Raw genomic sequence first — 27,651 nt, forward strand, 5'->3', positions numbered from 1 at the left:
AAAGCTTACCAGATTGATTCTTGGGGTAGCAGGTTTATGTGAGGAGGTATTAATGAGACTGGAAATACTATATTCTCGAGTTTAGAATGAGGGGTGATCTTATTGAAGTTTATATTTAAAATAAAATAAATTGGGACGGAAGTGCCCAGAACCAGGGTTTTGAATGAGGAATCTGACAAAATTGAAAAGATAATTCCATCGTGTAGAGAATAGTTAATAATCTGGAACTTCCTATCCATGAGGGCAGTGGAGTTATGTTCCCCCTAAGTAATCAAGGCAGAAATCAATAGGTTTTTTTTAGTTAAATTGAGGAAAATTGGATTAGTACAGCGTGATGCTGAAGGAAACTATCAGTCATGACCTTACTGAGTGGTAGAGTAACACTGAGTGCTACTTGGTGGGCTCCTGCAAGTTTTTCATGGATATTCTTAATGCCTGATAATGGTGACTTAATATTTCTATAAGAACGAATTGAATCATTTGTGCATATTTTCTATGTATTCTCTCATTGCTCATTTGCAATGATTATAAAAGATCATCACTGCCAGAATAAGCGATTCTCATTGTGACTCCTAGTACTTGATACTCTTCTGACTTGCTGCCTTGCCACATAGTATTTTAAACAGCATGTGCTGGCAGTGTGAAGAGAGTTTGAAGTGACTGGAATTGTAAGATTGTTAACTACATCTCTGAAAATACTAGTTTCTGTCAATCCCATTTTGCTAAGTTATATACCGGTACTTAGTAAGAAAATATGGTTTCCATTGTACAACAAGGCACAAAGCCAACAACTGTATCTAGTCTTATCCCCTTTGCATTAATAATAAATGTTGCCATTAAAAGGTTGTTTAAATTTACTGGACAGAAGTACATGAACACTTTTATTTCCCTTTTTTTCCAGCACTAATTTGCTTAGTGTACTTGATTGTGAGCATTATGAGGTAAAATAATTCCATGTCAGGAATTTTACCAGATATTCCGAACTTGTTTGTCTCTTGCACACACAATACAGTTCCTACATTAGTCACACAAAGCTCCTTTGTGATCAATGCTGCTTTGGAGCATTTTGAGGAATTTGGACCGTTGTTTCAGGAGTGATAATTCTTGGATTATGAGGGGCAAGTGGGAGTGAGCAGCACATACCTCTTATCTGACTTCGGCCCCCAACCAGATAAATCCTAGACTGGAAGCTCTTATCTATCTTTTGTTCTGACTGATTGAGAAGAAATCACCTTTTGGATGTGTCAATGAGGAAACTGATACATACTGAGCAGGTAGCATCTTTGTAAGTTTTTAATGAATTGAAACAAACGTCTTTTTCTCCTCCCATCGAACCATCATTATATTTAATTTCTTTCATTATTCTGTGCAACTGCCATAATCAGTTTCATCTTACTAACAACTTTTCAATTGTCTGGCCATGATGCCATTTTCTAGCTTATGTTAACTTCTATCATTTATCAACAGTTCTGGGATGTTGATTTGATATGGCAATAATTTCACAATTGAATTCTCTTTTTGATTCAAGATTGTTCAGCTAGAAGTTGCATTTGACATTTAGTTGGTGTTGCATCAGTGCAACTTAGTCTGTTGCAACACTCCCACCATGAACTGGAAGGCAATTGGAGTCATTCCTGAAATTGATATTAATAGCCAGCCTGCACTGTGGAACAAATGAGACCCGCCAATATAAACAAAGTTTTGGCACTTGGCCACTTATTAATTATCTTTTAAATGATTGTAGAAAACTGCTAGTTACCACATCAATGCAGCAGAAGCTCCTATCTTGGACTTGCTACAAGTTTTGCATGGAATTTGAACTTCAGCATTATGCCATTGTAAGTGTATAGAACGTTGTGTTCATTTGGGATTAGCATAAGGTAATGCAATGGTTGAACAGAGCTTGGTACAGTCATATGGCAGAATCCTAGGTGTACAATAAAATATCGCGCACAAATTAGCATAATCTTTTGTAGATAGCATCGGTATGTCCATATATTTCCTCTATCATTTCCTGTACACAAAGTGCTGCTGCACTTGCCTCCTGTAAATTGGAAGCCTGTCCAGAACAAATGTTTCTCAGATCAAGCACCAAATACAACTACTACTGTCTGTTCCTATGGTATTAGGCTAGCAAGTCAGTGTTTAATGCCCTGTTGGAGCTATTTAATCCATATGTGTACTCATAGCAAAAGGAGTCAGTTTGGTGTTGAAATGGTACTAACAATAGTTGGTGAGCAGATACCTGCAACATCCTCCAGATTTGGCATTGAACATGAAGGAGCTGCTGCTTTTAATGGTTTGGGCGGAGGCTTTAGTGATGTTCTGATATGACTTTTGATTATCAATGGAAGTTTTGGAGGACATACATGGATTTGCAACTGGAATTGCTTTATTTGATCTTCATTGAAACTAATGTAGAAGTCTGGTGTCCTTTTGAAAAGTTTCACCAAAGGAATCAATGAATCTTGTACTCAAAATATTCTCAACCTACTTGTGTGCCATGGTAGTACAAGTATTTGGCCAGCAAAATGCTAGGTTTGATCTCCTGAGTTGGGATGATAAAAGGTTCTTGGAGCCATGCAAGGGAGTGAGTAGGAAGGTGGGTCTTTGGGGATGAGAACCTCTTGGATATTTGGTGGTGATATGGTCCACCAATTCCAATTGTGCATGCATCCCACGGTGGTTTGCATTGTGAGGCATACTGTTTGGTTTGAGAGAAAGTCTTGGAGAGTGATCCAGATTGTAAAGTTTGTTCTATTACGATGTAAATTGATAAAATTACTTTTTAATTTATAAAGCATTAAATATTTCAAAACCAATTGTGATAACTTTGTCTTGTAAATGCTACTGTATGACACCATGTGCCTGTGATGTTACTGCAAGTACGTCCATAGAGGCACGTACACATATGAAAATAAACTAAACTGATAACTGAAATCAATCAAAGTCCAGGACTTTGCTGTGTTTGGGGTTTTTGATCTACCCCTGCTTATCACAATGAATAACTTACTCTTCTATACTCTTCTAACCAGTGATCCAGGTCCAAGTAATGCTGTGACTTAACCAACTCCCTTCCTTACTGTAACACAATGTCCTACCTCTTAAGTTTCCATGAAAGTTAATCAATGGAATAAACGGGAACTATTCTGCCTTCATTGTCTTCTCTCTTGAATTAAGATCACATCAGCCTCAGTCAATAAATTACATTAGGCTTTTCTAACCTTTTGTTATTCTGTATCATCATCCAAGATAATTCTGATCTGCGGTGAGTCCTTTAGGAAATCTGATGGAAGTAACCCTTTGTTACTAGATTTACCCACTCCTGCTGCCTTTTCCATTTTTACTGTCTCTAACTTGTCAAGTACCTTGGAATTTTTAATTCCCTATCTTGTTTGCTTTACAACAACTAATGATGAATAGAAAAACAGAAAATGCCAGAAATAGATCTGGCAACTTCTGTGAAGGAAAAATAAGTTTTCAGATCTGAGACCCTTTTGTTAGTATTGGGAAAAGAAACAAGTGAGAATTAAGTTTCAAAGAGGGTGGAGTAGGGATGGATAGAATGAAGGGAATACCCCTGGTGAGGCCATGGCTCTAAACTTTTGACCACACCATCTGGTTGATAGGTTAATGAGAAAAGTTAAGGAGAACCACAAATTAACAAAATTTAAAATGTAGGAAATATCTAGCAGGTTAGGCCACACAACTGGTGAGAGAGAAACTGTCAATATTACAAATGATCACTCCATAACTGGCTATCTCTGATTCCATGAAATAGTTGAATTTTCTCTAACAGCTTTTAGTTCAGATCCACTGACTTTCTGTTACTGATTCATTTTGTTCTGCATGATTTGCACATTGAGATGAAGAATTCGCAATTTTGACATTAAACTTTTTCCCAACATGATCCATCTTGCTGCTGAATTTCTACCATTGATACTGTCCCTTTCTGCTGAATGATAAGAGTACTGTTACTTTTGTTTGAATTTCTCCTCTTTTCATGACATCTGCTCCCACCTTTTTGCTCCCTCTCCTTAGTACTTAGTGCTCCTGTGCCCCATGGATCAAAATCCTTTCTCTCATGAATTTCTGCTCCTCATTTTCATTTCATTGATCCCTTTACCTATGTCAATCTTTATGTGGCTTAAAAGTAATCTAGAGATCATTACCTTTTGCAGTTGTGGATATAAATTGACCCAGTTTCCTGTGGGTCCTCATTAGACCTGTTCTTTGGTCCTACCTACATCATCTTTTTCTGCCACGGTAACCAGAAATTCCACTTGCAAACCATTTATCTCCAGCCCAAAGGAGATATCTTACTTCAGAGCCAGAAATGCAACAAGCACAGTTTTCGAGACTTAGGCAGCAGAGAATAGTGTTTATCTGCCTGACTGTCCTGCCCCTACCACTACCTTATTCCTTTTTAATTCCCATGCTTAGTCATGTACTGCAGTCAAAATAGCTATCTCTACCTGATGAAGGGTCTTGGCCCGAAAAATCGACTGTTTATTCCCATTCATAGATGCTGCTTGACCTGGTGGGCTTCTCCAGCACATTGTTTGTATTGCTGTAGATTTCCAGCATCTGCAATACCTCATGTGTCATCTTTACTATTATGTGATGATTGCCTTGTATCTGTTAACTTGGATAAAAAGCTGAGGTTCCTGCATCACCATATCCATGAGTCCCAAATCAGTTGGACTTATTGTCTCACTGTTCTCTCTCTTTGCCAAATCCAAGTGACCATTGTAAGCTTTGTAACTGCCCCAGGATCCATCATAGGATCTGTATCGGACTCCAGCTCAACAACTCTGAATGAAAGCTCCTGAACATGAAGTTATTTACTGAGGATGTGGTGTCTGGGGATCTCTTTGTTGTTCACCAACACTGCTTTCCATAATCAAAACTTGTTTTCATATGTTCATATATTATGTTTCATATATGTTTCATATATTTAACACTGATATTAACTAGTTTTATTATTTTTTAAATAAATTCATTTCTAGTTAGCTACTTATTTTACTTATCTGCCTTTTAGGATTTTTTTTACATGTTTAAGAATACAGGATTACACAAAACCCAGACAGATTTAAGACTTACAGCCCAAGTATTGGGTTTGCAAGTTCACAAAATTTGAAGCAACACGTTGCCTACTCTTTGTTAATCTTAAATTAGGCTAGTACGGGGGTCGGCAACCCGCGGCTCCGGAGCCACATGCGGCTCTTTTACCTCTGTGCTGCGGCTCCCTGTTGCTTTGGGAAATAATTGGTCTTTTGCAGTATCCGCGCCCATGGGGGCCAGGTTGAGGGAGGCTTAAAAGCAAGGCTGTTTAGTTCGAATAAAGTTATTCGACTGCAGTTTACTGACTGCGTGAGCACACCGCTACAACGTGTTTTTATCGCTATTAATATACGTCACCACTGCCAATACCTGACACCCGTCAGTGCGCGATTTCTTTAATTTTTCGATCCAAGGTAGGCCAACTATGGAGAATTCTAAAAAAAAAGAAAAGTGACTGAAGAAAACAGAACGTTTAATGATACGTGGACAGATTCATTTGCTTTCACTGTTGACGAGACTGGTTTACCGGTATGCTTAATATGCAATGAGAAACTAGCAAACAACAAAAAGTCAAATGTTGCAAAGCATTTCTAGAATAAACACGCAGCCTTTGCTCAAAAATATCCGGATGGAGATGAGAGAAAAAAAGCCGTTTCGGAACTGATGCGGAAGGTTGATCTGAGCAAAAATCATTTCAAGCAATGGATGAAGTCCGGAAAACCAACGACATACGCTAGTTATATTGCCGCTTAGGAAATAGTCAGGCACGGGAAGCAGTTTACAGATGGTGAATATATAAAAGAATCTTTCATTAAGATTTCAGAACATCTATTCACGGACTTTAAAAACAAGAGTGAAATTGTGCAGAAAATCAGGGATATGCCCCTCTCTGTAAAGACTGTCAAAGACAGAACCATAAAAATGGCAGAAGACATCACAAGACAGCAAATTAAAGACATCAATTCAGCTGTGGCCTACTCGATTGCCTGTGACGAGTCTAAAGACAAAGGTGATATTGAACAAATAGCGTTGTTCTGCCGGTATGTAAACTCTGCCGGGCCACGGGAAGAACTGATTGAGTTGATACCTCTAAAAGACCAAACATGGGGGGCGGACATCTGTGAGGCTGTCTTGAATTGTTTAAGAGCCAAAGGAATAAACCCACCTGGTGTCAGTAGCTACTGATGGGGGCACCGAATATGACGGGAACGCACAAGGGAATTGTGGCTTTTCTGCAGAAGTCGCTGGACAGAAAGCTGCTGATTTTTCACTGCATCTTGCACCAAGAGGCACTGTGCGCTCAAACATTTCCTCCGGAATGCACAGAAGTAATGGATGTTGTCATTCAGATTGTCAATAAAATAATGGCAAAAAGTTTAAATCACCGTCAATTCCGTTTGTTACTGGACGAGCTGGAAAGCGCATATTCTGATCTCCTGCTGCACAACAAAGTCCGGTGGCTGTCCAGAGGGGAGGTGCTGAAACGCTTTGTCGCGTGTCTGGAAGAAGTGAAAACTTCCTTGGGCAGCAAAGGGCTGGAAAAGCTACACTTCATGGTAGACACGACAGCGCACCTGAACACGCTGAACACAGCTCTTCAGGGGAAAGGACGTACAGCCCTACACATGTTGGAGGAGTTTTGGCATTCGAGCGCAAGTTGACAGTGCTTGCCAGAGATTGACAGAAAGGCACTTTGTCTCACTTCCCCCAATTTGAGAGAGTTCAAACAAGGTCACGACATGATAAGTTCGGAGTATTTACATTCTGCAATCATCGCAATGCAAACATCGTTTGGGAAACGCTTCTGTGAGTTCAGAGAGGAAAAAAAACACATTATCCTTCCCGGTCACTCCCCCAAGCATCGATTCATCTCTACTGAATACGACTGCATTGGCAGGTGTGAGTAAACCTGATCTTGAGATGGAACTGGCCGAAATAGCCGACAAAGACATATGGGTGTCCAAGTTTAGACGCTTGACAGCAGACCTTGAAGATGTTGCCCGTCAGAAGGCCGTTCTTGCTCAGAATCACAAATGGAGTGATATTGAAAACCTCCCTAAACCGGACAAACTTGTGTTCGAAACATGGAATGCTATCCCCGACATTTATGTAAACATTAAAAAGTATGCCATTGGAGTCCTGTCGATCTTTGGATCCACATATGTATGTGAGCAGGTGTTCTCCAACATGAACTTTATTAAAAACAAACATCGTGCACACCTCACAGATGACAGCTTGCGATTCTGTGTAAAGATGAAGGTGACATCATACAGCCCTGATGTGCAGATGCTGTGCGCTGAGGTCCAGGAGCAGAAATCCCATTAACCAAGTATGATACATATTTTAATTGCCTATTATTTTAGGAATATTCATATTTTTTCATTGTTTAGTGAAATAGTCCTTTTATTTTTCAGGTTGACAGCTGGCTGATGTTATTTTTGGTTTGCTGCTGGCGGAAAATTTAAGTTCAGCGTTTTTCATAAATACAAGAAGAACTCAAATAGACATTGAGTATTTTACTTAAAAGTAACCTTCAACCCAACGTCTTTTTTTCGGAGTTCAAAATGTTTTTGTTGCATGCAGAAATGTAATTTCGTTTTCTCTGCAGGAGTTCATCAATTTCATAAATGCAACACATTATAGTGTTTATACATAGCATAAAGGCAAAAAAAAAACGTTGTATGCAGTGTTATTTCATTTTAAATGTCAAACGGGTTTTGCGGCTCCCAGTGTTTTCTTTTCTGTGGGAAACGGGTCCAAGTGGCTCTTTCAGTGGTAAAGGTTGCTGACCCCTGGGCTAGTAAAATGACAGATTTTGCTTACTGTTATACTTTAACCATTTTTTCATTCATCATCATGCATTTGATTAATAGAAGCAGGCCTATTATCCTTGTATAAATGTACATGTCCTATATACATATTTATATATACTGTATGTCTTATGTAAATAATACCAAAATTTATTGCAGTAACTAGTAGTTATATAATATAATTTGGTTCGTTTATCATCCATCTTTTCATTATTCATCTTTCTATATATGTTAATAAACATTTTTTTTAAACCAGCTGTAGAGCTACTGAGTTGACTTTTTGCTATATTTGAACAGGACAAAATAGTAACTTCGTTTCACTGTGCTGAATGTTTGCTTGAGTAGAGTAAATTGCATCAGGGAATGGTGGAATAGCAATCAGTTTTTTTTTTGAGTGCGGTTTAATTTGATTATACTGATATCCAGATTAGCATTGCTGTGCAGATTGTAGATTTACTATAATGCATCCAAGTACTGATGTACAAACTCCTCATATTATAAGGCAAAAGATATGCTCAGGATCTGCACTGCTGCACCAGAAACTTGGTGCAACCCTGTACCTGCCCCACCTTGCATGCTGCTGGGTTCTGGGAATCTGGCGTGAAGGTTAGAATATCATTGGTGTTCTCCCATAATAACTCTATGTAGTGAAGCTGCCTCTGTGGATTAGTGTTGAGCAGACTAGGGCAGGTGGTGCAGCAACTGAGCACTGCGATGAGATGCTATACTGTCTCGAGTGGTGCAATGAGCCAGCAATTAGTGCTGGAATCCTGGGTTTGAGGTGGATTTTGCACATTCTCCCTGATTTTTCTCGCGTTCTCCACCTTCATCTCCCATCCCTCAGCGATGTTAATTTTGTACTAAAAATTGTTCCTGATATGTGTAGGTGGCAGGGACATCAAGGGAGTTCATTGGCACATGAGTGTGCTTAGGGCCAGGAAATAAGTGGAGGAATAGGACTCGGGGAAAACTTGCTGGGCTGAATGGCCTCTTTTACCATTGGAAGTAAAACATAACAATATGAGTAATGTGATCTCTTTTAGTGCTGATTAATTAGCGTTCTAATTCCTGGGAACACACCTTGAGCGCTGGTGAGATCCCAGGTCCAATATCAGGTGTGCCTTTGACCAATCATTTGAAAAGAATGAATGATCAGAGACAACTGATATTGTACCACAGCCCTCATTAATATTGAGCTGGCTAGCTCAATTTAACAACCACAAATTGAGTTTGTCAGCAAAGTGGAATGGGAGATTTGGCTGCTGTTTTAAAACAAAAAGAAACTCTGGTGAAACCAAACCAGGTAGAATAGTCCAGCCATCTTTACCAGATTGTAAGATTGCTGTCATCATTTAAGACTAAACATTCTTTCAAGGACATTGCTATAATTCTCAATGCACTACCCTCGTACAGACTCTCTTCACCTCTATGGTCAGTTTAGAGCTTTGGTAGAATGTGTTTAAATTACAGGTCTTTGTTGTTCCTTTGAAACTTATTGGTGGAACAGCTTGTGCTGGAAAAACTTGAACAAAAATGTTGTTTATTGTGATTGTAGTTTTAAAACTTTTGAGCATTTTTTCTTATTGTTTCCAGTTACTGAATGTGCTAACCATGCCAGAGACTATCTGTTGGAAGCTGATCTAGAGAAATATGATGGGTAAGTGTTCACTTACAAATGACCGTTGAGCCACTATTTTAGAAAAAGATGTATCCAAGGGCTTTTCAAAATAAGGAAAATACACGTGTTTTGTTAGCTGGCAAGCTCAAAATAACAACCATAAGTAGTCTTGTGTATCTTGTATTTTGTTTTACTGTGCATCATTCAGTTCTGATGCAAGTACAAAATTAGTTTTTTCTCTCATTCCTTTCTACTCTCTCAATTTTTTTCTGTCCACTATTTCACTGTTAAAATAACCACTGGTGATCTTGGCTTAATTTGATAATGAATATTTTATTAAGGCTAACGGGTTTTTGAAAAACTCAAATAAATTTGAAATATATTGGGCATATTAATCAAATTTTGACTTGAGTATTTATTGACTTATTTCTTTTTTGCCAGGATTGTTTCTGTTGGTGGAGATGGCATGTTCAGTGAGGTAATGCATGGTGTGATTGGTCGGACACAGAAGAATGCATGCATCAATCAAAATCATCCTAATGCTGAACTAGTTCCATGTGATTTGAGGATTGGAATTATCCCAGCAGGTGAGAAGTATTTCTCATATTAAAAAAAAAAGCAGTACAAAAGGGCAACATTTCCTTTAAAAACACAAATATAACATCTGTAAATTTGTGCTTTTATCTTCCATATATTATTGTGCAATTCAATCATAATCTAGGAAACAAGGGACAATGTACCGCATAAATCTTCCCTTTCTGCATTAAATACTAATTTTACTGCCATGGATTTTTTTGCATTTTGCTCAGATACTTTTTTGATCTCAGGTGGCTAGGTGAAGATGTGTCTTTACCCAAGGAAGATGTGTCTCTACCTAAGGCTCCTGCTCCTTCCCTCTGCTAGCCTGCAGGTCACTCTTGCATAAGGTGTAGCACATGTTTAGCCCCCTGACCAGGATCACATGAAGCCGTGGATGCAGGTGGTGGGTAGTCAAATGAGCAACTGGTGCATGCTCATTTCTTAGTTAGGTGACCATTGATACCAGGCAGACAATCTCTGAAGAGTATTGATAATGTCTGGGGTCACCCATTCTGTAAAGACACTGCCCAGAAATAAAATCAATGGCAAACTACTTCTTTAGAAAAGTTTGCCAAGGAGTAATCATGGTCATAAAGACCGTAATTGCCCACATCATACAACACAACAGACAATGAAGATCATTCTTTTGAACATTATAATGATTCCATTGCAGAAGTTCTTTCTAAAATGACCAAGTTTGTGACCAAGAATTAATACAAGACTAACAGAAAAGTTAAATATAGATTTACAACAAAAGTGTCTGCATTTCAAAAGGCTAAATTTTGACTGTCATTTGGAAATGATTGCAACAGCCAGCAAGATGCAGCCTGAGAAAGTATGCCAAGGTTCTTAATATGAATATTATCAAACAAATTTCATTCAACAGAATGAAAAATGGAGCGAGAAGACCATTTAGTAAATCAAAGGATTGTCCTTAAGAAACATCTTAAATGAGGACAGAGAATTCAAGAGAAGAAAGTGTTTAATGAGTGAATTACAGAGCTTAAAAGTTATGGCCGTCCAAGGTGGATCATAAGAAATGTTGAAGGGAAGGTTTCCCAGTTTAGTGCAGAGCTGGTTGAGACAAAAAGAGTAAAACTTTTAAAATTTCTTAAACGCTGTTACTTTTTCAAGCATCGATCTCAATGATTGAACAAGACAATCTGAATTAGGATGCAGTTGAAAAAGGTTTCAGTGACATCTGCTGAAAGAGGAAACTGTTGGCGATTGAGCAGGAGGACATTTTAATATGTTTTCCTCCACATTCAGGCTGCTATTTGATTTCTAATAAGAGTCCAATCTTATTTGTTTTCTCTCTGTTCACCCTGTTTAAAAAAGCCACGATGCTGTTCACATTCCAATTTCCCTCCACAGCTCAATCAAATCTCAGCACTCCCTTCTTTGCCCAACAGGAAAAGCCCAGCTTCAAAATTACAATGTGTCCATCATTCTAGTAAATCTTTTCTGCAGCTCATTAGGATCTTTACAATCTCCGTAATGTAAGATACCAGTTTCAGATGTTGTATTGCAGTGGTAGCTTAACTAGTCAACATTTTTTCCTTGATTTTTATAGGCTGTGCCTTGGAATCTCAGAATACCACATGCCACACTTACTGTACCATGCTTAGAAAATTCTCTGTACTTTGGCAGGATGAATAAAAGCAGAATCGATAGGTCCTGGAAATATTTAATGGTTCTAAATTTCATCTAATACATGTTCATTCTAACAGCCTGTTGGTGAATGATATTGTGTTCCTCACTGCCTTCTGCAGTTCATGTCATCTGTAAACTTGGAATTTATGCCTTTTGCATTCTGTATACGGGAGTGACACAAAACCTCAGATCCCAGCACTGGCTCCTGTGGAACAGCATTTCATTACCATCTCCTGTTTAAAAACAGCTGTTTGTCAAAACTCTCTGCTTTCTGCTAATTTCTGAACAATGCTGTTCTCAATCCTTGAATACCACAACCCTTATTTTTTCTCTAGTAAGCCTTGCATGTTATACTTTATCAAAGATTTTCTAAAAAATTATGTTTGTGGCAATGATCATGTTCCTCTGATCACCTTAACAGTTATGCTATCTGAATATTCAGTTACGGTAGTCAAACATGGATTTGTCATTTTTAAAAACTCAATTCTGGCTCTTATTTGCTTAAACTTGCTTACTTGTTCAGTGTTCCTCCTCACATCTGAGCTTACACAGTTCTAGATATATTGTGGACCCATTTTCTGAACATGGTTGCCATTTTTCATTACATTGGTAAGTCTGATGGGAAAGATAATGAGAAGCTTGTGTTCATCTTCTTCAGCAACCAAGGCACATAAAACAACGCCAATCAGTGCTGTTCCTGTTCAAAAACTTTCACCACATCCAGTCCATTATCACTATCACTTTCCATCTGAGATTTTTGGCAGCATCATCTGCCATTAGAACTCATTTACTATTCTAGCTGTACCTCTGCCTCTGTGCATAGATCACATTTTTTAATCGGTCTCAAGGTTTTACTTACTGTCAACTTATATTTACTTGCCTATTAAGGATGATTTTTGGTTCTTGTTTATGTTAGTTTTAATTCTCATTCACTCTCTGCTAGCCCCAGTTGCTCTTTCATTTGCACTCTCGGCTTTCAGTATTGAGTCTGGATCTCAAAGGAGTTATTTGCCTTTTAAATAAATACAGACCGACATCAATCAAGTCTTGCCCACTCAGGTCTGACTTTGATTTTGTTATCTATTAACCTTGAAGATGAAGAATGCCCTTAACTCAGAGTGGAATCATTGGGACGCCGTTGTGACGACATTTTTTAGCAGGCTTTCTTGTTTCTACCAAGTTGCTAGCCTGACGCTCAACCCAGCACAGATGGAAAGCATGCAAGAGAGCCGGCTGGATTCGAACTTGGTTGCCTTCAGTCTGAAGTCCAGCGCTGACACCACGCCACCAGCCAGCCATTCATTAACCTTGGGTATTGTGTAAAAGTCTTAGATATATGAGGTTATAGTTAGGGTGCCTAAGACTTTTGTACAGTACTGTATTTGTCAATGTGGAACAGAGAACGAGTTTGTAAATCTAGTGGAAGCAAAGGATGTTGGGAATGATGAGGATGGAGTGCTGCAGGAGGGTTGTGGGACTGGTGGCAAACAAGGTGTGCCAGGGGTTGAGGGTGGCACAGATGCAGACACACCCAGCCCTGAGACATCATTTGATGCTAAATAATTGGTTCATTGATTATTTGAATGTTATTGTAATATTTCCCTCTCCTTCCCCTTTTCCCAAACATATTTCTGCTCTCCCTGCCCCCTTTCCAGTCATCCATAATAGAGACCCACATCAGAGTCAGGTTTATCTTCACTCACATACATCATTAAATTTGTTTATTTTTACAGTAACAGTACTGTGCAGAAGATATCTCTTTAAGACTTGCACAGTCATATAAATCTAACCACTATTTGAAACATTTCATCTTTATAGCGTGAGAAATTTAGCATCTTTAGCATAGCAGCTTTATTATAAACATGAGAGCAAAATAAAAGAAATGGAAAATTAAACAGACATACTATCTATTCTAGGTTCTACAGACTGCATCTGCTATGCAACAGTTGGAACAAATGATCCTGTAACTTCTGCCTTGCACATCATTGTAGGTTGGTATCTTGATGTTAGATGTAATCTGAAATGCAAATGGCCAGAAAATACAGATCAGCTTTTATGAAAGGTCCATTTTCCTGAAAATGACTAAATTACCAGGCTTACCTTGACAAATGAATGCTATATATTTTGGATTTAAGATGCATCTGGACAATTTCTTGAATAAGTAAGTCATAGATGGATATTGAATTGATTTCGGCAGGTGGGATTAATATAGATAATCGGCATAGAAATAGTGTGCCAAAGGGTACTTGCCAACATGTTAAAGTCAACGATTGGGAAAAAGTGCAATACCTGGATAAATCTTTGGAGAAATTTCCACCAATTTGATAATATTTAATTTGTCGGTACTTCTCCAACCTCCCCACTAAATACCAGTCCATATCACAAGCTTGCCTCCAAATACCATGCACTTTTGCCTTTCATAAAGCAGACTTGTTCAAATGTCTTCTTAATCAAATATTCACATAGGCAACATTCGTAGATAGTTACCAATATATTGTTGCAGTATTCACCTCCTAGAGAGGAAGTAAATTAATTTTAACCTATCGTTCCCATCCATATATTTTCCTCTGAAGTCTTGTTATTTTCTCATTTCTATTTTCTTGCATTATTGAATTTACAAGGTTCCTTTCCTTGAAGGGGTTATGTTCCATTCCCTTGAATTTCACTGTTTTAAATGCAAAGCTTTAATTAACATTGCTCCTTTTGCTTGCCATTGTATTCATATTAAAACCAGCTGCAAAATGTTCTGTTCCTTCCAGATTATTTTATAATTTTCATTCACTACTAATCTCTAAATTTTGAGGGTCCTATCTTGTTGATTTTAATACATTTTGTGCTAAAAAATAAAAAATGTACTCTGAAGTGTATTGATTTAACTACTTCATCTGCCAGCCTATGAAACTTGTAGCATAGATTGAAGAAGTTGACATTACAGAAAATTTGAAGGAAATGATGCATCCCATTGCCACTACATTACAATCAGGTAGTTGAAAGATGGCTCCTCCCAAACATTAGCATCCTCTCATTTAACGTATTCCCATGATCTGATCATCTTTTCATCAATAGCATAGCTTTCTTGTGAAAAGCCTTTATATTGGCATGTAATCTGAATAACGGCCAGCTTGTAGTAAAACCTCTAAAGGTGCTTGTCACATTTTCTTTAGAACGATGTGATTCCTGCAATGGTAAAAATATTTCAGCTTATCCTCACTTTTAATTTGTACTTAATATTTCTAATCTTTTATAAAATTGTTCAATTGTCAGATTTAATGCAATGTAGAACCAAATTAATGATAAATACAGCCAAATTTAACGCCATAATGTTTGTTCTTTCTGGAGTTGAAAGCTTTCTTTGAGATAATTCTTGTACTTTGTTATTGTTTTCCCCACAGGTGACTCGCAACCCATTGACGTCAGTTCAGTGCATCATAAAAATATGTTTTTGAAATACTCAGTATCTCTATTAGGGTATGGATTTTATGGTGATACAGTATCAGACAGTGAAAAGAATCGTTGGATGGGTCCATCAAGATATGATTTTTCTGGTAATTACATTTGATATGACATTTTTTTTTCTTGCTCCAGATGCCAGTTTGTGTTAGTTGTAACAGTGTGCACCTCCGAATGAACTGACATGATTGTATCATGTCTGTTTTCTTCAGCTCTGCTTATGACTGGAAGTGTCTTTTGTCCAGTTTTCTGTTGTAAAACAGCATCTACTCTCTGTTAAATATATTTATTGCTTGTTGATGTCAAGGATATATTCTCAGTCATTGCCTAAATAAACTTGTTGCCGAAGATATCGGTTCTTTTTTAACTCTGGAGTCAACTATCACTTAAGTCCTCCATGCTGCCCACTTATACATCCTAAAAGCGGGTGTCTATCTAAAACTTCAGTGCATATACCTTTTCACGAAATCCTATTCATCTATGCTTGCTAACTTGCATTATTCCAAGTACAGAAAATTTACTATTTTACAGATTCTCACTCTTTCCATATTGCTTCATGGTCTTGCCCTTTATTTTTGTAACGTTCCATCTCTTAATCTTTACTTGAACTGTCCACTTTTCCATCCCTTGCATTTTGCACTATGTTGATACGGTTATCAGCTGTCCCTTCAGCTGCCTGGGTCCTAAGCTCTGAATTTTCTCTTTTTTTTTCCTCTCCTTGTTTAACTCTAATTTCTGTTTCATATTTCACCAAACTTCAGATCAGTTTTTCAGCTCTTTTGGTTTGTTATCAATTTTCCCTTCTAACTTGGGTTATTTTGCTGTGTTTAAATGCAATAACAATTTTTTGCCAGTGAAAAAGCCTATGACAAGGAAGCAAAATAGAATTTAGATGCATGATTGTATATTATTTCCAGTATACAATTGGAAAGAAGGATGAAATAAAGGTTAATTTATTATTTAAGTGTACAACTCTGAAATTCTTCTTCTCTGGGTAGCAATGAAACCAAGAAAAAAAAAAGAAAGGCAGCATGATCATCAATTCCCAAATCCCACCTTCCTGAAGGAAAAAAGAAAATGAAACAGGCTTATCAACCCCCAAATTCCCCTCCCCATGCAAAAAAAACAAGAAAGATCAGATGAAAAACACAAAATATAAAAAAAACTTAAGACTGAAAATAAAGTCTAGTGCAATTCCACATCCAAATTGCAGTAAACCTGGGCAACGCTCTCCAGGAGCAGTGGCAAGCTCTCTCCTCTGGTAGCAGAGTGATCAGAACACAGGCAGCCAGCGCTCACCCTCTGAGCCCACCTCAGTGCTTCAGTTTCCCTCTTTGCTTTTATCAGTGCTCAATGGAAGCTTTAATTGGCGAGATGGAGTCAAACATTTGCTCACACCCCATCCCACAGCCTGCCCACCTAGAGAGCTGTACATGCTACCTCTCCTGGAATCCTCTCAGACTACAGAGCACTGGAAGACCCAAAAATCTCTAAACAGCAAATCAGTAGTTCCAGAATCATATCCAAGACGAAAAACAAACATACAAGGCAAAAGAAGTGAAATGTATGGCTTCATGAATTTTACTCCAGCTCCAAAAAGCACAAGATAAAGAAAGCAATAATGATTTTTTTTAAATGAGATGTAAATATGAGCCTATATACAGCAAATTGTATGTACATAACGTAACACTAGTTACAGGACCATCTGTACATAAGGTGATGGACAGAAAATTATAAAGTAGTGGCAGTTGAGGATGTAGAGGGGGATTAGTGGTTGGAGGTGTTGATCAGTCTTATTGCTGGGGGAGAGTAACTATTTCTGAGGTCTGGTGGTCCTGGTGTGGATGCTCTGTATTCATTCACTGTCAATTTGTGATTTAAAATCTACGAATCCAAAATCCAAGTTATCACAGTTTAACTTATTTTTCCATGTAGGTTTTAAGGCTTTTCTAACTCACCAGTGCTATGAAGGAGTAATTTCTTATTTACCAGCAACTGAAACACTTGGTAGTCCAAGAGATCAGAAACCATGTGCAGCTGGGTGAGTAGTCTTACCTTGTTCTCCCTGCCAAACTTTTTTTCCGACCAATAAACATGTATCTTGCCCTTTTTTTTAATTGTATAATCTTTGCTGAGATTCTATCAATGAATTACTTTCTGCTAACTAACAAACCTGTCAAAAGGTTGCATGGTTGAGAAGGTTATTGCATTCTCAAAATAAATTGCATTCTTAAATATATGTAACTTGTAGATTGTTTTAAAGTAATTACTTCAAACCAAAGGTGAAATCTTAAGTGTTAGTTTGGTACTTCTCAATTATCTTTTTCTAAATTTAGCAGTAGTATAAAATGGTCTGATCAATGTCAATAGACAATAGGTGCAGAAGTAGACCATTCAGCCCCTTGAGCTGAATATTGTCTATTGTCAAATAGTAAATACTACAACTTTGACTTACGTATTGTGCTGTGACTTATGTATTGCACTGTAATGCTGCCACCAAAAAAAAACAAATTTCATGATGTGAGTGATGATAAACCTGATTCTGATCTGGGTCTCTATTGTGTCTGAGTGGGAAGGGGGCAGGGAGTGTGGAATTGTGGTTGGGCAAAGGGCAAGAGAGAGAGGAGGGAGCAGGAAGCACCAGAGAGACATTCCACAATGATCAATAAACCATTTATTTGGAATCAAATAACCTTGTTTGGTGTCTCAAGGCTGGATGTGTTTGCACACATGCCACCCCCCTCCCTGGCACTCCTTCTGTGCCACCTGTTCCACACTTCTCCCACAGTGCTCCACCCTTGGCATTCCTGACATCCTTTGCTCCCACCAGATTTATAAACTAGCTCTCTGCACCACATTGACAAATGCCATATACGCACACACACACATGAACCTAAGGCTTTTGCACACTATGGTATATGAAAATTAGTTCTTAATGCAATACCAGTGTAATGAAACATTTTATGAAACCAGGCCATTTGGATATTAATTTTATAATGTTACGATTGTTTGGAATCCCAAATCCTATCAGATTTACGTCCATTATCGATGTGTAATGATAGAAATGCATAATGAGATTACCATGAACTCCATATCCAGCTTGCTCCAATGTATGTTCTCACATGCCAGTGTATGAAAACATAATTCTGACCTTAATATTGGATGCTGTTTTTTTAGATGTCGTATCTGTCAGCATAGTGGAGAGCAATTGGAGGCATCAAAAAAAGAAAGGGGATTCAAATTACTTAATAGTGGTAAGTTTAAAAACGTGTCTGGTCACTTGAAGTAGCTAATAGGCTTATCCATGCACTCTCAAATCTTGTTACCAGCACATTCGATGGATAGATCTATGACAATTGGCAACATTAAGCCTAATAACCGTGTTGAGTCCACAGATCTTTTGCACTATACAAGAGGAATTTAAGGAATCGATTCATCTTCGTTCTTTTTCTGCCTGTGAGAATCCCTGACCACAGTCTAGTAAGTGACAATATATGTGAAGTCTTAAATGAATATTCCTCATCTTTATTCACTATAGAAAAGGATATTGGGAGTGGGCAGTGGAATTCTACAACAAATTACCAGTGAAACAGAACAGTTACGTGTCTCAACAGATTTAAAGCGTGATAAATCCCCAGGGCATGCTGAGATATATTCCAAGAGGCAAGCAAGAAGATTGTGGGAAAATGACAGTATTTTTCAAATCCAGATGACTAGAGCACAGTGAATGTAATTTTTTTTTTGCAGCATGAATAAGCCATATAATTATAAGCTGGTAATCCTAACATCAATGAAAAGGAGATTAGTGGAATAAGTTCTGAGGGATAGGATTAATCCAGCCTTGGACAGACAAAGATTCTGCAAGGATAATCACAATGGTTTACTGTTTCAAATTCATATCTGATAAATTTGTTTGAATTTTTTTTGAGGAGACTAAATATGTCAATGAGTATCATAAATAAATAAGAGAAAATCTGCAGAAGCTGGAAATCAGAGCAGCACATACAAAATGCTGGAGGAATTCAGCAGGCCTTTAAAATCTACTCCTCAGCCTTTTTTCTCCAATCCTGCTGAAGGGTTTCGGCACGAAACATCCAACTGTACTTTTTTACGTAGATGCTACCTGGCCTGCTGATTTCCTCCAGCATTTTGTGGTATGTGTCAGTGAAGACAGTGTGATTGATGTAGTCCAGATGAACTGCAGTCAAACTGTTGTCAATATTCAACACGGAAAACTGATCCAAACATTAAGAGCTTATGGGATCCAGAGCAAGTAGTGTCTGAGATCCAGAATTATTTTAATGATATGAAGCAGAAGGTCAAGATTTGCTTTTGTGATTAGAAGCCTATCACACTGGTATATCATGTTGATGAGTGATAGGATATACACTAATGACTCGGATGTCAGTGTACTTTTGTAGATGACATAAAGATTGGTAATATTGATAGTAAGGAGGATAGGTTTTGGCCCTACAGAATGATATTGACACATTGAGAAGGTGTGCAGTGAAATAGTAGATGGAATTTAATCTTGAAAAATGTGAGAGCCTTTGTTTTTGGAGGAATAATGGACTAGGGCCCTAGAAAGTTTTAAAAAAACACAAAACATGACTCTACATATACAGACAAAGGTAAATTAGTTAAGTAAGTTTGTCACATATACATTGAATTATGCAGTGAAATGCTTTGTTTACATCAATGACTAACACACTCTGAGAATGTGTTTGGTCAGCTGTAAGTGTCCCATGCTTCCAGTGCCAACATAGCATGCCCAGAACTTATAAAGACTAACCATTTGTCTTTGGAATTTGTCAGGAAACCAGAACACCTGAAGAAAATACAACAGTCATGAGGAGAAAGTACAAACTCCTTACAGACAGTGGTGGGAATTGAACCCGGATCAGTGGTGCTGTAAAGCATTACACTAACTGCTATGCTAGATGAGGTGATTAGAAGACACACAGTTATGACTAGAATATAAAACCTAGAAAATTATGGTGCAATCATACAGAACTTTAGTTGGACTACATTTGGAATAGGGTCTGATGCTAGTCAAAACACTATCAGATGGATGTGATTACCCTAGAGAGAGTGGAAAGGTGATTCACCAAAATGTATCCAGTGGGTTGGAGGGTTTCAGCGATGAGGTGGGACTGAATAGGCGGGCTTTGTTCCACTTTAGACCAGAAAAGGCTGATGTCTTTCTGATGAATATAGAACTACAAGGAGCATGGCTGGGATAGAGAAGGAAAGTGTTTTACTTTAGCAAATGCATGTACTATAATGGAAGTGTATAAGTAAGAGGTAGGAAATTTTAAAGGAAGAGGTTTTTTTCTCACCTATTGGATAGTTATCATGAATACACAACCTGAGAGTGATGGTGGAGGCAGATACATTCACAGCATTTAAGAAGTATTTAGTTAAGTACAGAAATGCCATGACTGGAAAATTGAATTACTGTAACTTAATGGTTGGTAAGACATGAGTAGGCTGAAGGACCTGTGTCCATATTGTATGACTTTAAATCTGGTATAATGGCAATACAGACAACCATTGTGTTACATTAAATTGGATAAAAAGAAATTCACATAGCCCCATCAAAAATTCTGAGAGATGGAATACAAATTTCCATGGAACTGTATAGGAAAAAATAAACATATACTTATAACTTCTTGGCAGTAATCAAACAGGCCCATTTCTGTAAATATCACAGGTGCGGTTTAAACAGGAGTCCATTTAAGAGTTTTGCTTTGGGAATATACAAAGCAATTTGTTTTATTAATACCTAATTATTTAAAGCGACACCCTTTCTCTTCTGCCTACATTCAATTTGGATGCCCTATGTATTGTTCAAATTCTTTACCTTAAGTATTTGATGTGATTGCATCTTGTTAGTTTTCATGAAAATGTAGATTGAGGCCTCTGAATTTTGAGGAATACTGATTCGGTTGTGGAGGTCTTTTCCAAGAGTGTTGATAATCTGCTTGTAAGTGACTATGTGAACTCCAACAACATGCACAAAATGCTGGTGGAACGCAGCAGGCCAGGCAGCATCTATAGAGAGAAGCACAGTTGACGTTTTGAGCCGAGACCCTTCGTCAGGACTAACTGAAAGGAAAGATACTAAGAGATTTGAAAATAGTGGGGGGAGGGGGAAATGCGAAATGATAGAAGACCGGAGGGGGTGGGATGAAGCTAAGAGCTGGAAAGGTGATTGGCAAAAGTGATACAGAGCTGGAAAACGGAAAGGATCATGGGACAGGAGGCCTCGGGAGAAAGAAGGGGGGAGAGGGGAGCACCAGAGGGAGATGGAGAACAGGCGGGGTGATGGGCAGAGAGAGAGAAAAAAAACAAACAACTAAATATGCCAGGGATGGGATAAGGGGAGGAGGGGCAATAACGGAAGTTAGAGAAGTCCATGTTCATGCCATCAGGTTGGAGGCTACCCAGCCGGTATATATGGTATTGTTCCTCTAACCTGAGTCTGGATTCATCTTGACAGTAGAGGAGGCCATGGATAGACATATCAGAATGGGAATGGGACGTGGAATTAAAATGTGTGGCCACTGCCCCTCCTCCCCTTCTTACCCCATCCCTAACATATTTAGTTGTTTTTTTTTTCTGTCTCTGCCCATCACGCTGCCTGTTCTCCATCTCCCTCTGGTGCTTCCCCCCCGCTTTCTCCCGAGGCCTTCTGTCCCATGATCCTTTCCCTTCTCCAGCTCTGTATCTCTTTCGCCAATCACCTTTCCAGCTCTTAGCTTCATCCCACCCCCTCCGGTCTTCTATCATTTCGCATCTCCCCCTCCCCTCACTATTTTCAAATCTCTTACTATCTTTCCTTTCAGTTAGTCCTGATGAAGGGTCTCGGCCCGAAACGTCGACAGTGCATCTCCAGACAGACGCTGCCTGGCCTGTTGTGTTCCACCAGCATTTTGTGTGTGTTGTTTGATTTCCAGCATCTGCAGATTTCCTTGTGTTTGCTATGTGAACTCCAGTTCATTTGTTTTAAGCCATATGCATCACTTCTCCAATTTTTGCCTGTAATTCAACTGTGCTTTGATCTACCAATTTTGATCAGTCCCATGTTTCAATAACACAATTTCTAACCAGGTTGTTTATAAACATTGTTTCAGGAATTTGGATTTTTTCATATTGTTTTTCTTTTTCTTTTCTACTTCCTGTATTTTTCTTGTCAGTCTTTCCAATGAAGTGGGGTGTACTTCTCCGAATAAGATAAATTTTAATACATTAAATTGAAATAATCCTGTTGATCCCCTGGCTGGAGATTACTGTACAGATGGGTTACCGACCAGAGAAAGAACTGCTTTATTTTAATATAACAACATCCATCCAAGTGTATTTCCATTTTCTTGGTTGGACTAAGCTAGGAAAAGATTATTGCATTTTAAGAATTTCATAATTCCATTGGTTTTAAACATCACTTCTGAGGAGTCATTGCTGTTGGGAGAAAACATTGTATAGGAACGCATCTCTTATAACATGGGATTCAGTGGGAAAAGAGGGCTCACGTTACTGTGAAATGGGATTTGTCTGTAACAATACTGATCAACAATTTTTTTACTAAAATGTTGCTTCTTCTGTGGTTATGATAGACCTCAAAGCTGAACACAAGTATAATTTAAGACTACTTGTATTATAGTTTTGTATGCTTGAAGCATGTTGTCAACCAGCTGCACATGTTGATGCTCTTTACTTGCTAAGAAAATTTTCAACAACATCCTTGAATGCTTTGTGTGTGATTTTTCTCCAGTCCCATGAGAAGTCCTTGGAATTGCCTATCATTGATGACCCATTTGATTTGTGGACCAACAAATGTTTTCCTTAATCATGACATCATTTATTCTGGGAAACATGTCTCAAATATCAAAGTTCTTCATAGAAATTTTTGTGCCTGGTGACAGCAGATTTGCAGTCTTGAACCCAATAAATTTTGCTTGTGTCTTAATTCTTAATTCAGTTAGTAAATGAGGCTCACTTAACATGAGGGGATCAAAATCTCTTGGTATCAGTGTCGTTTTCCATTTGTGATTTGTGCATCATGGCATCTTTATCAGCCTTCTTTAGACTCCGTTTCTCTGGTTGCTTTGGTATTAGAAGACTATGGTCATGCGGCACAGGTCTCATGGCTGAAGGAAGACTGAGGTTTTCTTATACTGGTTTTCTTGTTTTTAGCAGAGAAACGATAGACACTGGTCAGACAGAAGTAGCAATCTGTCACATAATCCTTCTGTTCACTTCATCTCATTGGGACAGCGAACAGAATTGACTTCCTAGTACCACTGAGCCAAGCTCTAAGATAAAATTGTATGTTCAGCAACAAATGTGAGGAGCCCAGGTTTTGTCTTGGTCGCCAGTTTTACACCTAAAGTAGAGCTCATAGTTTTTAATAAGGGGAGTCATGCTCTGTCTTAGAGATTTAAGCATCACAGCTGTTGCAACATAGGCAATACATTTTGCTCACAAAAGCTCCAGAGAATACAATTATTGTATTATAATGAGAATACACAATATGCTCTGCATGTAGAGCATGCGCATCAATGTGGTCGCAAACCAGATACATGTAAGTGCAATGTGTTGTGTTTTTATAGCCTTTCTAAAACCTATCCTGCCATGCAGCATCTGCTCTGCCAAAGCTGTCTAGGCATGCCTGTACAAGATAGAAAACTTTTCAGCTTGCATTGCGGGTAACATTTTAATTGACTTGAATTGCGAATTGAAATAACAAATACAGTCGGCTCTCCTTAACCGCAGATTGGGAAAACCCGGAAGTTATCTCTCCAGCACTCGTTGTTTGACCATGTACAGACTATTTTTTCTTGTCATTATTCCCTAAACAATATAGTATAACAACTATTTACAACATTTACATTGTATTAGGTATTGTAAGTAATCTTAAAATCTAGAAATAACTTAAAAGTACAGGCAGTCCCTGGGTTATGAATGAGTTCCGTTCCTGAGTCTGTCTTTAAGTCAGATTCAAAGTCGGAACAGGTACATCTGGTATTATTTTAGTGTCAGTCAAATGTTTTTCTTAGTATACAGTACATATTTTACCTTTCTATGCATGTGAAACATATGTATTTCAATAATTAAACCACTGTGTTGCTTAGTAATAATAGTAGCTTTCATCGGGGCAGGTCCTTTCACATGCTCCATTAAAATTGTTCTGATCGTAGACTGACTGTAGCCTAATGCTTTTCCAATGACTGATGGCGTTTCATCTCTTTCAGATTGCTTTATCACTTCCACCTTATTTTCAATCGTGATTATTTTCGTGAATAGAAACACTGTGGATTCAGAGCTATGCCGGGTCCTAATGCCCACTGCTTTGAACATGTTAAAGTCCGGGGTTCCACTGGGTCCTAAAGACCACTGCATTGATTCGTTAAATAGGGGACTTGAGCATCCGTGATTTTTGTTATCCGTGGGGGGTCTTGGAACCAATCCCCCACAGATAAGGAGGGCCAACTGTATAGACGATTCCAAAAAATTTTTACATGATTGGGAAATTTCTTGATTTTCATGATCAGCAGCCCAACATCCATAAGCTGCACCCAAAAGTATACAGGAAGCAAAATCTTAGTTGTCCAGTGATCTGGGCCAGGGATAACATTGTTTTATCATTTTAAAATCTCTTTTTACCAAAAATTACTTGTTTCTGTTCATTCTTGCTACACTAGCATTTGCAGCAATGAAATTCTTATTATCTAATACCTTTTGGTTACATGGTATCTTTCTATAAAATAAAATGGCCTGATGCAACGATAACTATAGAGACTGTAATCTACAACTTGGTAGTTTATGTGAAAACTTGTTTCTTTTTAGATGATCATCAGCAGTGGAAAGTGATTAAAGGAAAGTTCCTAGCTATAAATTCAGCAAATATAAGTTGTGCATGTCCAAAATCTCCAAAGGGTCTTTCGCCTGCTGCACACTTAGCTGATGGGACCATTGACCTCATTGTAGTCCGCAAATGTTCGAGACTCAGTTTCCTCAGGTATCTCATCAGGCACACAACCAGCAACGATCAGGTATTGAATTTTTCTTTCAATATTATGTACCTCACAATATGAAATTCAAATAACCTTATAAATTGACTGTAAAATGCAGTAAGTGTTGAATATTTTATAGTAAGCACTTTTAATCCTTATGAAAACTTGCCTCCATGTTGTCATATTAGGAAGGAGTTGATACTGTTTTGATAGAATTTACAAGCTGCAATTTAGCCAATTGAAACAAAGCTTTCCTGAGCTGGTATCTGATACACTAGGTAATTTAATCAAGACATGGGAAAGGTTTAATGGTTTGGGGAATTGGCTGCTGAAAGACATGCTGTATACATTCAGTATTTCTACTAACTCCTGTGGGTTTTTTTTCCATTGTAGGGAGGTTTCTGTTGCATAAAGAGTCTATTACCTGGTAATATGCTTTAAAGTTTGAGAAATTTAAGTTTAAAACCTAGAAAGTGTATAAGGTGTGTAAAATCTAAAATAGGAGTAAATATAGTTAATGAACACTTTGTTGAAAGACTTGACACTTTCTATTTTTAAAAAAACCATGCAATACAGAGTAGGCCTTGCAGCATATTTGACGGTCTTTTCACTAATGCATTGTGCAATAACAGAATTTGAAGGAAAAATTGAAAACATAATAAACTATAGATGCTGGAAATCTGAAATAAAAAAACAATGCTGGAAGTACCTAGCAGTTCAGACAGCATTAGCTGAGAGCCCAAAGGCAGACACTTTTTCTACAATGGTGAGATTGGATCAAGTGGAATCATCAATGTTTGGAAGGTAGGGTGCAGGACTACTCAGCTAGTAGGGATGGTGAAGTTTGTGCTCACAAGTGGAGGGAAGGGATCCAGGGCTTCTTCCCCCTTCCCTTCTATGTCGATTGTTCCATTCCACTGATGCTATCTGACCGGCTGAGTTTTGTGTGTCTTATTCAATGTTTCTTGTAGAGAGTTAGTTTTGAGGTTGGTGTGAGGAATTGCTGTGTTCTGGAGACCGAATGAGGGTAGGTCAAAGGGGTAACGTTTATTGGGTGGGTGGGAAGTTGAAGAGGATGGCCAAAGTTCATGCCGTAGAAGGTAGTAAAAGCATAGGCCAAAACATTAGGATGGTACAACCAGTACAAAGGTTGGGTAGAGCTGCTATAGGTGGTGTATTGAGAGGGTTTATTTAATGATGGAGATGGGGAAGAGCTAAGGATCAGGCTGGAGTTTCTTGCTTAAATGGGCTAACATTTAAGACTAACTTGAGAATCAACCCCTTTTAACAAATGGCAAAGCAAATCCTGCAGGTATTAATGATAACCTCCTTCTGCATATGTAGCCAGATGCATTTGGAACAAAATCATGAAAAAGATATCCACATGCCTGTCTTTATGCACCAGTGTGCATCCATAAACACTTCTGTATTTGTATATTAAATACATGTAACACTTTGCAGGTCTAAATATTTCCAAGTTGGGGAAAATAATGGAAAAGGAAGGAAAGTTAGAAGTTGGTTTTGTGTAAATGGAGAAACAACTGGGTCAAGTGAATTGGGTGATACTCAAATACAGTCATAATAAGGTGGAAAAACTACTGTGGAAACTCTTTCTAATCAGACTTTTTAAATCAAAATTTTACTTATATTTATTTGTGGTATATTTTGAGATGCCTGTTTATTAGAAAGTCTTAACATGCTGAACACAATTCTTTCGATATTTCCAGTTTGACCTTGCTTTTGTCGAGGTATACCGAGTGAAGAGATTCAAATTTACTCCAAAATACTGTGATGAGGAGGACAGTGATATCCAGGAAGTTAGCAAAAATCTCTTTGGACACTTCTGTAGAGATCATCCCACCTGTAGCTGTGTGCAGCTTACTAGCTGTTGGAATTGTGATGGAGAGATAATTGAGCATGCAGCCATTGAAGTGAGGTAAGCTATTCGCTTATTACCTGATATATTGTCAATTTTGTTAGCCAACCACCTGATAGTTGTCTTCATGAGAAATTATTGACTTTTTGGTACTATTCATTAATGTGTGATGTCTGACTTAAATCAATGCAGTACATATTTCATGTCTCATGAATTTGATTTCACCTTTCATAATCTGAATTACTGAGTTATTCTTGTGCCTAAATTATCACTGCGAGTTAGTGAGCGAGATATAAATTGTGAAGTGAGCACACTGCATTCAACCTTGATTTCTGAGAAATATAATGCACTTGGTGTGAATGTATTTGCATACCATATGGCAAGATTAACACGTGCAAAAAACCCATCTGCTCATAACTTTTGATTACCAAATCAAGTCAATGATAAATCCACATATATTGTATTTGTTCAGCTGCTGTGGAATATAGGGATTTGATCATGTGATTCAAAAAGCCATTAAAATTGGTTGGAAAAGACTAAGTCTTGCAGCCCCTTTGCTGTTTCCATTTGTTGTTCTGCAGTTTT

The 27,651-nt window shown here is 38.1% G+C and overlaps 1 protein-coding gene across 1 annotated transcript in view; it reads left to right on the forward strand.

Moving 5' to 3' along the window:
* The window catches only part of cerk (ceramide kinase), a 51,682-nt gene that overhangs the window by 17,659 nt on the left and 6,372 nt on the right, over window positions 1-27,651 (forward strand). Inside the window, exons 5-12 of the mRNA XM_059987464.1 lie at window positions 9,468-9,531; window positions 9,934-10,079; window positions 13,641-13,715; window positions 15,117-15,269; window positions 17,110-17,215; window positions 18,352-18,428; window positions 25,024-25,229; window positions 26,918-27,126. Coding sequence (XP_059843447.1) covers window positions 9,468-9,531; window positions 9,934-10,079; window positions 13,641-13,715; window positions 15,117-15,269; window positions 17,110-17,215; window positions 18,352-18,428; window positions 25,024-25,229; window positions 26,918-27,126 — 1,036 coding nt within the window. The remainder of the gene's footprint in view (window positions 1-9,467; window positions 9,532-9,933; window positions 10,080-13,640; window positions 13,716-15,116; window positions 15,270-17,109; window positions 17,216-18,351; window positions 18,429-25,023; window positions 25,230-26,917; window positions 27,127-27,651) is intronic.

Source organism: Hypanus sabinus, chromosome 13 (assembly GCF_030144855.1).
Source record: "Hypanus sabinus isolate sHypSab1 chromosome 13, sHypSab1.hap1, whole genome shotgun sequence".
Lineage (NCBI taxonomy): Eukaryota > Metazoa > Chordata > Chondrichthyes > Myliobatiformes > Dasyatidae > Hypanus > Hypanus sabinus.